Here is a 14,608-nt window from a genome sequence, read left to right as displayed (position 1 = left end):
CTAGTAACATCAATAGTAACACTAATAATAGTAATAACCTGCATAACAGATTACAAGGTGCTTTCAAAATTCCCTGGTCATGCGTTACTTAAATTACAGTCATAATGACAGCAGAACATGTATCTGAGGAACACTTTGCCTGGCTTCCTCTTCTCTTCTCTCTTGTCTTATTCCACTTGGAGCAAATGGGATGCTGTTCCACAAACAACTCTGAGATTCTTCAGTATCATGGTTGTACTGAAATGTTCTGAAGATGCTAGGATGCAAAGCACTCTCTTGACAAATTAAGTGAATATCACATTAGAAAAGTAAGCCAAAATGGAACAGGAAAGCAGCAGCTTTCTCTGTGCCTTTCCCTATGCTCTTGTAGCACTTCCATTCCTCTTCCAAAGGGAGACAGTCATAAAGCATGCCTTTTGTCAAACAGATTTTTCCAGTGTGACAAGAGACAAACTTTTACATTCTCTCAGGAAGAGAACGCAAATGCTATGATGGCACAGAGAGACTCATGAACAAAGCTGTTACTCTACCACTGTACTTTTGCTTTCTTTGCTCATGCGATAAAGCTCCTAGTCTCAGACCAGAACATTACTTGCTGTCCTTACCACTCATATAGCAGGGCTGGGCTGGTCAGCACCATTGCAATGACCCGTCCTCCCAAACTGGATGGGCAAAACCATATCATGCCGATCTGCTTGGCCACCTGGGATTGGATTCTGATCAGTGTCTCATTGTCTTTTGTGACCACAATGAGGTTCCCTACATGCTCCTCTGCATGAAAAAGGAAAAAGAACATACTGAGTGGTGCATGTGATGCCATTTGCATCTGAATCAGTCATATTGCTCTACAGCAAACCCTTCCCCTCAAAACCCATTCCTATTATAATTCTGGTTCCTCTCTTGAATCAATTCAGAATGCTAGCTTGACTCATAATATGTAGATAGTGCCAGTTAACAACAGAATAATTCCCATGGGTATCTCATGAAGAGAGCGTGTTAGTTCAGGGGATGAGAGCCTGCTTTCCCTTGAAGTCCACATTTCCTTGTGGGTAACTTGGCAGAAAGCCAGCATGGTGTAGTGGTTTGAGTGCTGGGCTAGGATTTTTGGGAGACCAGGCCTTGGGTCCCCAGTTCAACCATGGAAACCTACTGGGTGACAATGGATAAGTCACACTCTCTGAGCGTCAGAGGAAGGCAAGGGCAAATCCTCTCTGAGTAAGTCTTGCCAAACAGACCCCAAGATAGGATCGCCATTGCTCGGATCTATTTAAGTTACACAAAATATGACCAAATGACAATATAAAACCTTACCATATAAACCAAATATTCTGGAAAAAGATTGGGCACATAGAAGTTCGAAGCCTTTATCCACAAAGTGTCGTAGTGCCCAGGCATCTCTGTCCAGGTTTCCTGAAGCCAGTCCCTGAGCTTCAATATTAAAAAATGGGAAGAGTTGCTTTTGCTAGGAAAACAAAGTCATTGGGGATGGAGAGGGGAAGAGAAAGATATATTGGTGTGAATTTGCCTGACTTTTTGCTGTCAATAAATCTAACTCTATAGGTTTGTCTAAAAGCAGCCATATATCTAAGTATTATTCTGGTACTCATAAGCAGATAAACACAAGTGGAAGAAGGGCACAGCATGCTGTCCTTGTTCCACACCAGGATGACTTAGCCAAGCCACAAAGTACCAGAGAAGGCAAAATGTCATGATCATCTAAACTTTGGAAATGACTCATTTTCAAATCCAAACATGGTAAGAGGGTTTAAATAGCTTTGGCTGGAATTCAGTATTGCAGTTGCAGATGTGTCACCTTGAGTTATGGATCTGTAACTGACCTGTATTCATGAATACTACATAGTGCTATTGCCGCAATCATGAATGCCCTCCCAAACCTACAGTACTTTACCAGGCAGCCACCAGATTAGCTGAAGGAGCTCCATTCATCTGGTGATCGGGGCACAAAGAAGATGACATTTCCCTCCTTCCCACCAACGAGCAAAGTTGTGACAACCAGAATCAGAACCCCTCATAATAAGTCCTCATCATAACTTCATTGTGCTAGCTTCACCCCTATTGAATACGTTGTTAACGTTATTTTGAACTCATATGAAAAAGCTACCTCTCTCAATTTGGTGTCATCTGCAAATTTTGAGCATGCCCTCTTTTCCTACATCCAAGTCATTTATAAAAATGTTGAACAAAACTGTGCTCAGGGATCTGTCCTCTCCTATATACTTCAGAATGAATCATTCTTATGTCTGGGGCAAAAGGTCTCTCTAACCATGTTACCTATTTTCCTAGACTTACTTCCATCATTGCTGCAACCTTTTCCCACTCCTCGGGTGTCAGACCCATTTCTTCAGGTGCATGGAGTGAAACAATAGAGCCTTCTGGTGCATTCTACAAGCAAAGCAAGACAACATTCACCATCTGATAATAATGAAGGACATTAGAAGCCGCTGAGATGGGATGGGAGTCGGGAAATAATACTGAGCAAGAGAAATTAATAGTCCATCAGGAGCTGTTAGTTGTCATTTCTAAGAAAGCCTTCACATTTGGTAGATTTCCAACAGTAAGGAGTTTATCACATGGGATGGAGCCTGTGCAGAAACTGAATTTAAACTGGAAAAAACCCACAAAAATGGGTAGATTTTCAAACAGTGTTGGGAGTTAACCCAAACAGAAAGTCGATGAAGAACAAGAGCTCCTGGCCACAGATTGCCAACTATTGTTTGATGTAGACTTGAGTCAGTTCTCTGCTGTCGCCCCCAAACTCTGGAACGACCTGCCGGATGAGATCCGTCAGATAACATCATTAGACAGCTTTAAAAAAGCGGTCAAGACGGATCTCTTCTGGCAGGCCTTTCCAGATTAACCATCCCGGCCCAGGTTCCTGATTCCCTCATTCCTCCCGTAGCCCCATCTTAGTGATGGTCGAGGATCAACAGAGGGATATCAGGGTTTTTAGTTTTTAATTGTTGTTTTTATGCATTGACATTGTGTTTTTAATATGTTATACTGTTTAATATTGTCTTAAGGGGGGGAGGGATAAAGTGTTTTTAATTGTCATATTTTATATTTTACTGTTGTTAACCGCCCGGATTGGTTTGCCAGAGGGCGGTATACAAATAAATAAATATTATTATTATTATTATTATTATTATTATTATTATTATTATTATTATTATTAGTTGACTCAGCCTTAAGTCAGACTCAAGTTGCTTCCATTACTTGACTTGGACTTGGCAAAAATGATACACTGACTAGACGTGACTTGAGACTTGCATATTTTTAGTGACTGACTTACTGGTGGCATTCACTTCGAGCAGCATGCAAGACCTGCCCCCAAAGTGTAGGGCACATTTTTTGGAAGGGAACAGCAAATGCGTTCAGCAACGAACTCGAGGTGGCTGGATCCTTGTAAAACTAACTTTATTTTAGCATGAATTGTGGCTTTTGCCTTTTTACTGAAATCTCATGGTGCAGCTGTAGGGTACAAGAACTGGGTTGGTGGGAAGGGGAATTATCTCCCACCTTTGAAAAGTTCCACCTCCTATTTAAGAAATTACTTGAGCATGCCATGCTTCCTCCAAAGAGTATGAAGTAACATTTTAACCTCACAACACCCCTATGAAGTAGATTAGGCTGAAAGGCTGAGCAGAGATTTGTACCTGAATTTCCTACGAACCCAACAAGCACAATACTGGGTTTCTCATACTCTTATAACTGTACCTGAAGTTCTTCTAACAACCCTTCTGTGTCAACAGTCAGGTTGACAGGATCCCAGTAATGATACGTACGAATGTCTGTAAAGCCAGCAACTTGGAATATACAGCCAAGATAGCCTTAAAAAATAAGAAGATAATTGGGTGTCACTAGGGTTGGAGTTCAAGATCATCCCGGTCCTGATTATGTGATGACTTTCAGCAAGTCACATGCTCTCAGCCTCAGAGGAAGGCAATGGCACCCCTCCTCTGGATAAATCTTGACAAGAATACCCCATAAGTTCATCTTAGAGTCACTATAAGTTGGAAATGACTTGAAGGAACACAACAACAATAATGGCAGCGGCGGCATTAAGTGCCGACCACAGTTGTGCACAACACGTTTTTCAAATACACACAAACATATTCAGATGTGGCGAAAGACAACATATTTTCCTGTTTGGATAATAAGACATAAAGCTTAGCTAAAGGGATGTTTCCAAATCAAGGTGAAATGAGAAGATTACAGAAAATAAACACCTCTGGTGGTTGAAAAAATAAAGAAGTGCCCACAATTCCCTCCGCCAAAAACACTTAAAGAAGTGTAAAAACCAAAATAATCCCAACTCCTTATGTAAAGATATTTTTTTTAAAAAAAGAAACCCCATGGTTTCTTCTTCCAGGTACATACTTCTTCCAGGTACAGAAATAGGACAGAAATAGGAATAGGAAAAAAATAACAATAGAATAAATGAATTAAATGAACGCTAATAAAAACAGAATGAACAAAATGCAATACAGGGGGGGAAAGCATTTGTTTTTATCTGCGAAATGTTGGAGGGCAGGCATGTGTTCTTTCAATGCATCAGGCAAGTTTTATCTGAAGCTAGCAACATTGCCCATGGCTTGCAGTTTTAGCTTGTAGATCTAGGCCAAACACAATGGAAAAACGTATCTACCTAGTTGTGATACAGCGATATAGACAGTTGCTTGAGCAGAATGGTTGGGTTTGTACCAGCGGCGCAGAAAGTCAGCTCCAATCCACAAAGCACCTGTCTCACCTACTGTTTGAACAGCACCTGCCTATTTAAGAAGGGGGGAAAGAGAGAGAAATCATTTGTTTGTTTGTTTATCTATATCTCTGTCTATCTATCTATCTATCTATCTGGCACTTAGAATTGCCAATTCAAATTCACAGTAGTATAGAGCAACACAAAAACACTTTCCCCAAATGGAAAAACTTGGGGGAGAGCATGTAGGGTGAGGGGAAGGATTCAGATGGTCCTCATTTGCCCACTGTCAGTCTAAAAATTGGGCTTTGACATTGGAGGAGAACTTGACACAATAGTTTTAAGTAAAATTAACAGAGTGACATGTGGAAGCCATCCTTTACATACCCTCCAACTATCCTGGTTTTGCACTTTGAACCCACTTTGTAGCAACTGAAGTAAGCAGGAGCCAATGGGGAAAGTGGGGAGAGGAGAGAGAAACTGGGACATTTTAAAAGCAGTTGAAAAAGTGGGACATCACAGGATTCATCAAGACAGTTGGAAGTCTGTCTACTCTAGAGCATATAAAGAACTTTGATCCAATGTATTTGTTTAAAAGTTATATTATATCCTCCCTTTTCACCAATGACCTTAAGGCAGCCTGCATGGCTAGCCCTCTGCTTTTCTTCACACCAATCCACTGAACTAGAAGAAGCTGAGAGAGTGTGACTGGTCTGCAATCACTAAATGAATTTCATAAATCTGTGGAGTCTAGAACCTAGTTTCCCCAGTATCCAAATCTAACATTCTAGCCGTTATGCAACACTGCCTTTCTTCTAAATGACTTAAGTAATATCGCCAGTACCCTGTTGTCTAAGAGAGCATGATTCTCCTTGCCAATCAATAATTCCATGGCAGCCCTTCTGAATGCCTCCATGCCAAGCCGAGGGAGGTATTCGTGGTCCAGGGTTGGGTCCTGGGAGATCTGAAGCAGAACTCGCTGCACAACGGGTGGGATCCAGGGTTCATCTCCTTGATCTGTCTGGCAGCCTAGGAAGTGGAACAGAGATGACCTGAGAAGACTTCAAGAACATAAATAAGGACACTCTTTAGTTTTGGCTGCATCCTTTTTTGCCATGATAACATTTACTATGATGTCCAACAAGGAAAACATTGAATTTTAGCATGAAATGAATTTCTGGAATTTCAGAGTGCCAAGGTACTTGGCCTTTGGCTGCTCTTTACAACACTCCAGAAATGTCCTTCTTGGCCATGTTGGCAAATATTTGAATACAGAGCCTTGTCATTTCTTGCTTAGATTACCACAATTGTCTTTCCAGTCTTCCATTGTCTCTTCTTGAACTCTCTCACTTCAAGCATGTAATCTGCTGCCTTGCTTTCAAAAAGTTGTCTATTGTGTGTTATTTTGGTACGTTAACGCCATTTTTCGCTGTAACACATCTGTTATTTGTATGTTACTTTTAAAATTATTTTTTAATGATAAAATACCCCCCTTCCCTTGAAAATTCCTAAAAGACTAATGCTTTAAAGCAATGAATAAACATTAACTGTTATTGCAGTGCAGGTCATTATGTCTTGCTGCATCTGCACTGCAGAAATCATGCAGTTTGACAACACTTCACTTTTACAGGTGAAATTTGTGGTGGGATAGGTCAATCTTATCTTTAATAGAGACAACAAGATATCATGTGCCTAAGACCACTTGCTCCCTTTAAAGGCTCCATCTGTTCTGGCCTTCTGGTTTGGAACTGCTATCCAGAATATCTGCATGACACCACTTACCTGATTTCCTTCAAATCCCTCCTCGAAACTGACATTTGGAATGACCTACTAATTATCATGTCTTACAGTAACCTGTTAACAAACTTAGACCTAGCATGTAAGCTCCTAGCAAAAGGTAAAAAGTAAAGGTTTCCCCTTTGACAAGATTGTCAAGTCATGTTTGTAGAGGATGATGCTCACCTCGGTTACTAAGCTGAAGATCCAGAGTTTTCAGAGACGACTCTGTGATCATGTGGTCAGCATGACTGAACATAATGCTGTTACCTTCCCACCCAAGTGGTACCTATTTATCTACTTGCACTTCTTCATGCTTTCAAACTGCTAGGTTGGCACAAGGTGGGACTAGTGACAGCAGGTCACTCTGTCACACGGGGCTTGAGTCTTGAACTGCTGACTTGCTGACTTTGAGATCATCACTAAGCCTCCACATCCCGAAGGTATTTGTCTCTTATATTCTGAGAAGTTATAGCGTATGTTCTTGGCACTAGATTATTTAAGTTATTTTTAAGGTGACCTCAGTCCACGAACCCACTAAATTCACACACCTCCAAAAGAGGAAATAAGAAGGATGTGTCCATGAAGTATCTCCCTTTCTCCAGGTCCCTGTTGATGGATGAACAGCGCTGGAGGTAAATCATGCAACTTTCTCTACTCCCAACCCTGCCATGTGATACAAACCACCTCAGTTTTATTTGAAGACAGACTGACTTACCCGCATGGCCAAGGCACACTTTTTTACGTGAAGGATCCGCTCGGTACACATCTAAGGCAACGTCTGTTTCTGTGACTAAGGGAACATCAAGGAAAACTGAAAGTGTCGCCATTATCTATCCCAGCCAAGGAAGTTTTCACAAGGAATTTCAGCACAAGGAATGGTGATCTGATGCTTATGTGGAACATCCCAAGAATCATACCAATACTTCAACCCTCCCAAGATTCTTAAGACAACAATCTCCTGGGTTACAGTATATATTTGTATTCCAACATTCTGAAGGAAGGCCGTTGTTGGAGGCTATCAGACAGAAAGACTGGGAAAACATTTTCTTACACATTAAGAAAATATGTTTCATTAAGAGAGCAGATAAGAGAATTCCCACCCACCCACCCAACTAACGAATAAGAGGAGCAGAATATTCATGACAGATTAAACCTAGTTGAATAACAAGCAACACCTTCTGAATTTCCCTTTTTTACACAGCCATTACAGGGACAGGGGTTGTCTCCAGTTTTCACTCTGGCAACCCTATCACACAGTATCTGTTAAGTTTCTTGATGTAAATGAGTCCAAAAAGAGTTTGGGAGGCAAAAGGGACCCAATCTATGCCAAAGTCCTGAGAAGTCATTCGGCAAGAATAACCAGCAACTCTATTCTTAATTCCAACTAATCTAGTACTCAGTATGTTCTCTGATGTTAGATTCACTGCATGAGAACTCAATATGCCTTCAAGCATGGATATAGCCAATCTGACAGCTTGTAATGAAAAAGGATAACTAAAGACTGTCATGTGGAGATAGACATTTTACTCTTACCTTGAAACATGGAAGGGTGCCCATTTTTATAAGTACTGAGCTTGTCATTAATATCACCATGTTACATCCAGATGTATGCATTTTGAAATATATTTGTGACATGCTCCCCCTTCCTCCACCTTGGTAATAATCTAGAATATATGACAGACCAGAAGAGAGCACCAACATTTTCGGTAACAAATCTTTAATCAAGCTTGCGTAATATAATCCACTCGCAGCATATGGAATGCTCTGAAATCGTTCCTTTGGCAGATCTTCTCAACACGATCCTTGCTATGACAAGGAAACCAGACATCATCATTGGAAACCAGACATCATCATTGGAAACCAGACATCATCGTTGTTTAGTTGCTTCTTCCTAAGGGGACAAAACCCAAGGATTGGCTCTAGAGTTAAAACAAACAGCAGGCAGAAACTGAATATCTGCATTGGAAGATGATTACCATCCTCACCACCTCTTTAAATAGCCTATTTTTAAAGCAATATTGTTGTTGTCATTGATGATGATGATGATGATGATGATCATCATCATCATCATCATCATCATCATCATCATCATCATCATCATCCTCTTCTTCTATACCCCATCTTTCACCCAAAACTGGAACTTGAGTTTATTAAATAAGAACAATAAAACAATACAAATGAAAAACAGTATGATTAAAAGGCTACAAAAGGTCGACATTACAACAGATTAAACTGTTCACAAAAGCAAATGAAAAATGTGCAATGAAAAATGAGAAAAAGCCACATTGCATCCTATTTATCTCCCACTCCCCCCCCCCCCAAATATGGGACTCAAAGCAACTTAAAATAGCTAAAACAATATGCATCAATCAATTACAAAAATATATATATTGTACATGGTAACTGTGGGTGGAATAGTGCATGCTGTATATTGGAAAGAATCAAATATATCAACACAAGAAGAATGGATACTGAAAATATGTGAATGAATGGAGATGGACAATTAATAAGATTTTTTCCATTACTGGTGCCAGACATCAACAGTAAGATGTTAGGAATACAAGAAGCTGGTTTTATGGTGTCAAACCACTGATCCATCTGTGTCATTTGCTGGCAGAGCTCTCCACTTTTCCAGGCAGAAATCTTTCTCATCTGGTTTTCATGGACTGAACCCGGGATAGATTTGGTGAAAAGCACAGGCTCTGCTAACCTTGAACTATGGTATCAGGGACATAGCTAGGATTTTAGGAAGGGGGGGGGGGTCCAAACTTAGTGCCACCATTATAATGGGGCTTGAGTGCGGCGGCGCAGCAGCACACACCATTCTTTTTTCTAATGAAAGGGGGGGGCGGACCCCCGGACCCCCACCCCCCTTGGCTACATCCCTGATGGTATGCCCATTCTGTACTCTGGAAGTCTAGTCAGCTGAAGAGCAGTATCAAGGTGCTATGAAGAACTGAGATTTTAACCATCTATTTTCCACAAGAGAAAAGCTCTGCTCTACTCATCGACAAACAGGATGCTAGCAAATTTCTTTTACTTTTAATACTCAAATTTTGGCATATAAACTGCAGATGATGGGCCTGAATTGGACCCTTCTCTGCCCCCATAGGATTTGCTTTCTCTGCACAAGAGAAATATGATATTGCTCTGTCCTATTCTCCCCACCTTTTCATTTCCTAAGAGACTTACCTTAGTTTCTATTACAGCATAAGAACATAAGGAAAGGCAGTTCTATTCCATTAACTTTCCCCTGTTAGTTTAGGGGTAAGGGTTGAAGTGTTGAACTAGGACTCCAGGGTTCAAATCTCCAGCCATAGAAAACCACTGGGTGACACTGGACAAGTCACACACTCTCAGCCTCAGGGTAGACATCAACTGGGTAGAGATCTTTCCCAATAAATACTAATCAAGTGTGTTGTTTGCTTACTCTCCTTTAGATGAGGGCATTGAGATATACAGTTGGCCCTTCTTATACATAGATTTTTTATACACGGATTCAAGCATTCACAGTTTGAAAATGTTCAAAAAAAAGTATAAATTTCAAATATCAAATCTTGATTTTCCATTTCTTATCAGGGACACCATTTTGCTATGTCATTATATTTAATGGGACTTAAGTATCCACAGATTTTGTTATCCACGGGGGATCTTGGAACCAAACTCCAGCATATAACAAGGGGCCACTATACCTGTTCTTCCATTACAATAGTTTCTGCCCCCATCTTCTTCACCTGAGACCAGAGTCATCAAGGAGTAAGAATGTAATAGGAAAGGACAGGAGTTTGAAATTCTGTTAGGTGGCCTTAAAGAGCATCATGTCATGAATGATAAGGCCATTTGCCCCCTGGCACAGTATCTACCTGGCAGGATTAGGACAGAATATTTCACATTTTAGAGAAATCAATCGTTTCCTCAGAAACAGCAAAGAACTATATAGTCCCAGGAGACATCACATGCTGGGATGGCCTCTTCCCAGATGAGCAGCGGTATGTACACATGATACATAGGGGACACTATTTCCTATGGTTCTCACTTGGCTGTGTCTAGGCTTAGGAATTCCCTGAATTTCTGACTGACTGAAGATGTCCAGCCTTGTTTTAAAGAAATCAGCTGGTATTTAAAATCCAAGAACACATATATTTTGGCTAGACTTTGTGTTGCTGAACAATTATCTAACGTCCAAAGACCAGGCTATGTGCCATTAGATCCATTCCTCAAATTCCTCCAGTTGAATCACGATTTAACTTGGGTTTGGGTGCTGCTGTTAGCAGTGGTGCTGCCATCCCAAGTATTACCTGGTGCAATGGAGGGCTGCCAAGGGTTTCTAATAAGGGGGTGGCGATAGCAAGAAGGGCACACTCAACCTTCTCTTTTGATACGGCGGTGGGAAGAAGATCCGACTGGGTGTCACCCTTCTTCTGGAGTGTCACCAGATGCAGTCCTTACCCCCTGGACCCCATAGTGATGCCACTGGCTATAAGCAGGCAATTATTTTAATTAACTAAATAAAATAATTTTTAATTTAAATTCCATTTGGTTACTTGGTCTTTCCAAATATAGTTATGTCTATGTCTTTTTATCCTGCCTTACCAAAAGGATGCTTGGTGACCAGGAATCATATACATGTATAAGCGAGCATAACTTACCGCTTCCAACTCTGCATTGCCTGCCTCCGTCTCCTCATTGGCCGTCTCTGCTTCCACCTCTTCTTCATTGGCCTCCTGGGTGTCCATCTCCTCCTCCTCCTCCTCCTCCTCCCCCTGATCCTGCTCTTGCTCCTCCTCCTCCTCAGGACTGCCCTGATCTGTGTCATCTTCCCCTTCATCTGGTGGAACGTCTTCTTCTGTCGGCTCATAGTCAGAAACATCTTCCACTTGGAGAACAGAATTGCAAGGAAGCACCAAATAAATAAGCCACCAGTACCACAACTGTGCTCTCTTGAAGGTCATCACCCAAAGAGCTCTTGACAATTGGGCAAAAGGAAGAAAGGAGTTAAACTCTTGATCACAGATGAGGAGGCAGTTTGGTTTTCTGTTATCAGGAGAGGGTAGACAGTGTCTTTTAACTGCACAAAGAACGCTGTACCAGCTAAGACTGATGGATGGAGAGGCAAGAAGAATGGAAGCAAGATCAGGCTGTGATGTCACAATGACAGCAAAGGCTGAACTTTCAAAAAATCCCATGATGCTGAGAAGTGATATATTGGCTATGCTCAAGCTCTTGCCTTTCGGTAAACATTGCCGTGTTTTGTTCAAGGCAGGGTTATTCGTAGCAATTTAGAAATAGAACAAAATTCAGAAATTTCTAATTTAGAAACAAGATAAATTTAGAAACACTCCTGTCCAACATCTTCAATTCTGCCCCCTCATTATACTTATTTCGTATGTACAGTATGTATGTATGTATATCGGACAGGAGTGTTTTTAAGAGCTGCGCTTTGTGAAATGACATTGTTCAGCAAAGCTTGAATGTTTTACAATTTGGGTCGTACTTCCCTTCATTTATTAACTGTACACTGCTTTGAATAAAGAAAACCAGCCTATAAATGACATGACATGAATAAATAATATAGCTGATAAACAGCAACCATAATGAAAAATAATAAACTTTTATTTCTTTCCCACCTCTGAAGAAACTTGCCAAGAAAACCCTGTGAAAGTTTCATTTTAGGGTTGCCACAGGTAGGAAACAATGTGAAGGCAAACAACCACACCACCAGTCAACCACCCAGTTCCTGTTCCTCTCCCATTCCAACATCTTGTTACTCATTCATGAAGTCAAGTTTTCACTCACAGATCAGATGTTCTCCATGGAGGTAGACTGGCCCAGTCCCAGACTTCAGGATAAAGGTAACAGGGGGCATAAATTCAAAGCCATGAAGACAGGTCTGTTTTAAAAATGAGATGCCACAGTTTAGTATATATATATATAATTCCAAATTCAACACCAATGGAGGAACAACAACACAATATCAATACACCACAGAGCATTTTCTTCTACAGTGGGGTCCCAGGATGGGAAATATGGATGGTACCTTCCATCTTCCTTCACCACTGGCTATGTTGGGTAGGGCCAATGAGAACTGCAGACCAGTAGTATGTTGTTGTTGTTGTTGTTGTTGTTGTTGCATGCCTTCAAGTCATTTCCAACTTATGCTAAAGCGACACTATCGTAGGGTTTTCTTCGCAAGATTTGTTCAGAGGAGGTTTGCCATTGCCTTCTCCTGAGGCTGGGAGCATATGACCTGCCCAAGGTCACCCAGTAGGTTTCACAGCCAACCTGGAAATTGAACTGGTCTCCAGTGCCATAGTCCAACACTCAAACCACTACCATGCTGGCTCTTGCCAGTATCTAAAAGGCTACAAACCCCTCACTCCTTGTTTAAAACAGAGGCAGGACATTTGGATCTCTCCAAACATACTGATAGTAATTTCCATCAGTCTCAGCTAGCAGAGCCAATGTTCAGGAATGGCTGGAGATCTCATTATTTTTGCCAGAGGGGGCTTTTTTTCCCTTTTTGTTTTGTCTCTGTAAAAGAACATTATTTGGTTTCTCCCAGCTTTCCATCCTAATAGGAATGGATAGATAGGGAACTGATCTCACAATGGATTGAGTGCATGTGTAGTCCTGAACTCTCCTCAGACAAGGGGTCAGGGGAGTGGAGGCACAATCCAGGCCTGGCTGCTAGAAAAACCAACCTACCCTTACTGAGGAACAGATCCTAACTGCTGCGGAGGGAGCGGAGGTATACGGTGATAATGTGTGCACTAGGAAGCAAAAGGGGCACAGCTTAGATGGCAGTTTCAACCATGTAGGTGAGTACCATTCCACCACTGGGATGAGGGGCTTAGCTTTTCCATTTAGGGCGAATAAAATCCTGATTGCATGAGAAAAGAAAATTGAAAGCGAACAGGAGAGTAGCATCTTTCTCCTTGCCTCTCTGCATGCTGTCATAGCACTTCCGTTCTCTTGGGAGACGGTTGTAAAGCATGCCTTTTGCCAAACGGGTTTTTACAGTATGACAAAAGGTACACTTTTACAACTGTCTCCCTTTGGAAGAGAACAAAAGTGCTTTGATGACATGCAAAGAGGCTCAGCAAAAGTCACTACTCTCCCAATCTGTTTCAGCTTTCTTTTCTTTTCCATGTATCAACATGGTTGCTCTCACTATTGAACTTCCAATGTGAAACACAACTACAGGACGTGTCGTGATGAATTCCTGCACTTCTGAAATATATCATTCCAACATTATGGCCACAAGCTTCTGGGATTGAACTTCCAAAAATTTGTCTCAGTCATAAGAACATAAGGTGGGAGGAGAAGTGTATGTGTCTGTGGATGTATTACAGAAAGAGAATGAGGGCATAATTCAACATGCCACTGAGATATTTCTGTCTCAATGCTTTAGTGTAGTTTATTGTTCTATAGCATTACCATTGGCAGAACAGAGTGTCTTAGTGACACAAGTGATACTGGCTTGAGGCTGCTGACCATGTTTTTGGACTCCACAGCAACCACATGTAGTTTGTCATCAGCATCTTCACCCAGAGATACCTAGAAGAACGAAACAAACAGCACCAGAAGTTGCCAATAGAGACCACAGATTTAATGAACGCCTTTCTATAAAGGCAAGGTGATATTCAGGTCATACAGTGCGGCCAATAAGAGAACTGCTTAAAAGGGCAGGAATGGGCTTCCATCATGCCTACTGGTCATCTTGGCTGAAGGTGATGGGAACTTGAGTTTGGCTACATTTGAAAGGCCACAGGATTCAAAGAGGACTAATGATTTCAGAGGAAGCTGTGCAGAATCTGAAATCAATCCAGAAGAAGTAAAAATCCATCCTGTACAAGATAATGTAATGAGATGATGGTAACACATCATGTATGTAACAGCTTACCGTTTTCAAGTACACAAGGTGTTCCAATAAATCATCATCTACTTCCACTACACATTTCCTGATTGTGTCATTCAATTCACAGCCTGTAGGAAACACAAAGAGGCCACAGGTGTAACTTCCCACTTGCCAACTGTTACGCTGAATAGCCTACATTGCCAAAATCATAGATAGATATACTTTAGGTTTCACAAATTAGAAAAGAACCTATA

The 14,608-nt window shown here is 41.2% G+C and overlaps 2 protein-coding genes across 2 annotated transcripts in view; both read right to left on the bottom strand.

Annotated features, from left to right (window-relative positions):
• Window positions 1–7,363, bottom strand: part of GOT1L1 (glutamic-oxaloacetic transaminase 1 like 1) — a 9,657-nt gene extending 2,294 nt beyond the window's left edge. Inside the window, exons 1-7 of the mRNA XM_042475541.1 lie at window positions 7,212–7,363; window positions 5,562–5,746; window positions 4,667–4,790; window positions 3,736–3,848; window positions 2,311–2,403; window positions 1,312–1,462; window positions 606–771 (exon numbers count right to left, since the gene is read on the bottom strand). Coding sequence (XP_042331475.1) covers window positions 606–771; window positions 1,312–1,462; window positions 2,311–2,403; window positions 3,736–3,848; window positions 4,667–4,790; window positions 5,562–5,746; window positions 7,212–7,323 — 944 coding nt within the window. The 5' untranslated portion in view covers window positions 7,324–7,363. The remainder of the gene's footprint in view (window positions 1–605; window positions 772–1,311; window positions 1,463–2,310; window positions 2,404–3,735; window positions 3,849–4,666; window positions 4,791–5,561; window positions 5,747–7,211) is intronic.
• A 686-nt stretch (window positions 7,364–8,049) lies between these two features.
• Window positions 8,050–14,608, bottom strand: part of LOC121932698 (nucleoplasmin-like) — a 58,718-nt gene continuing 52,159 nt past the window's right edge. Inside the window, exons 3-7 of the mRNA XM_042471599.1 lie at window positions 14,400–14,482; window positions 13,934–14,053; window positions 12,293–12,386; window positions 11,146–11,372; window positions 8,050–8,387 (exon numbers count right to left, since the gene is read on the bottom strand). Coding sequence (XP_042327533.1) covers window positions 8,364–8,387; window positions 11,146–11,372; window positions 12,293–12,386; window positions 13,934–14,053; window positions 14,400–14,482 — 548 coding nt within the window. The 3' untranslated portion in view covers window positions 8,050–8,363. The remainder of the gene's footprint in view (window positions 8,388–11,145; window positions 11,373–12,292; window positions 12,387–13,933; window positions 14,054–14,399; window positions 14,483–14,608) is intronic.

This window comes from Sceloporus undulatus, chromosome 6 (assembly GCF_019175285.1).
Source record: "Sceloporus undulatus isolate JIND9_A2432 ecotype Alabama chromosome 6, SceUnd_v1.1, whole genome shotgun sequence".
NCBI classification, from domain to species: domain Eukaryota; kingdom Metazoa; phylum Chordata; class Lepidosauria; order Squamata; family Phrynosomatidae; genus Sceloporus; species Sceloporus undulatus.
This window is presented reverse-complemented; position numbering and strand designations above follow the sequence as displayed.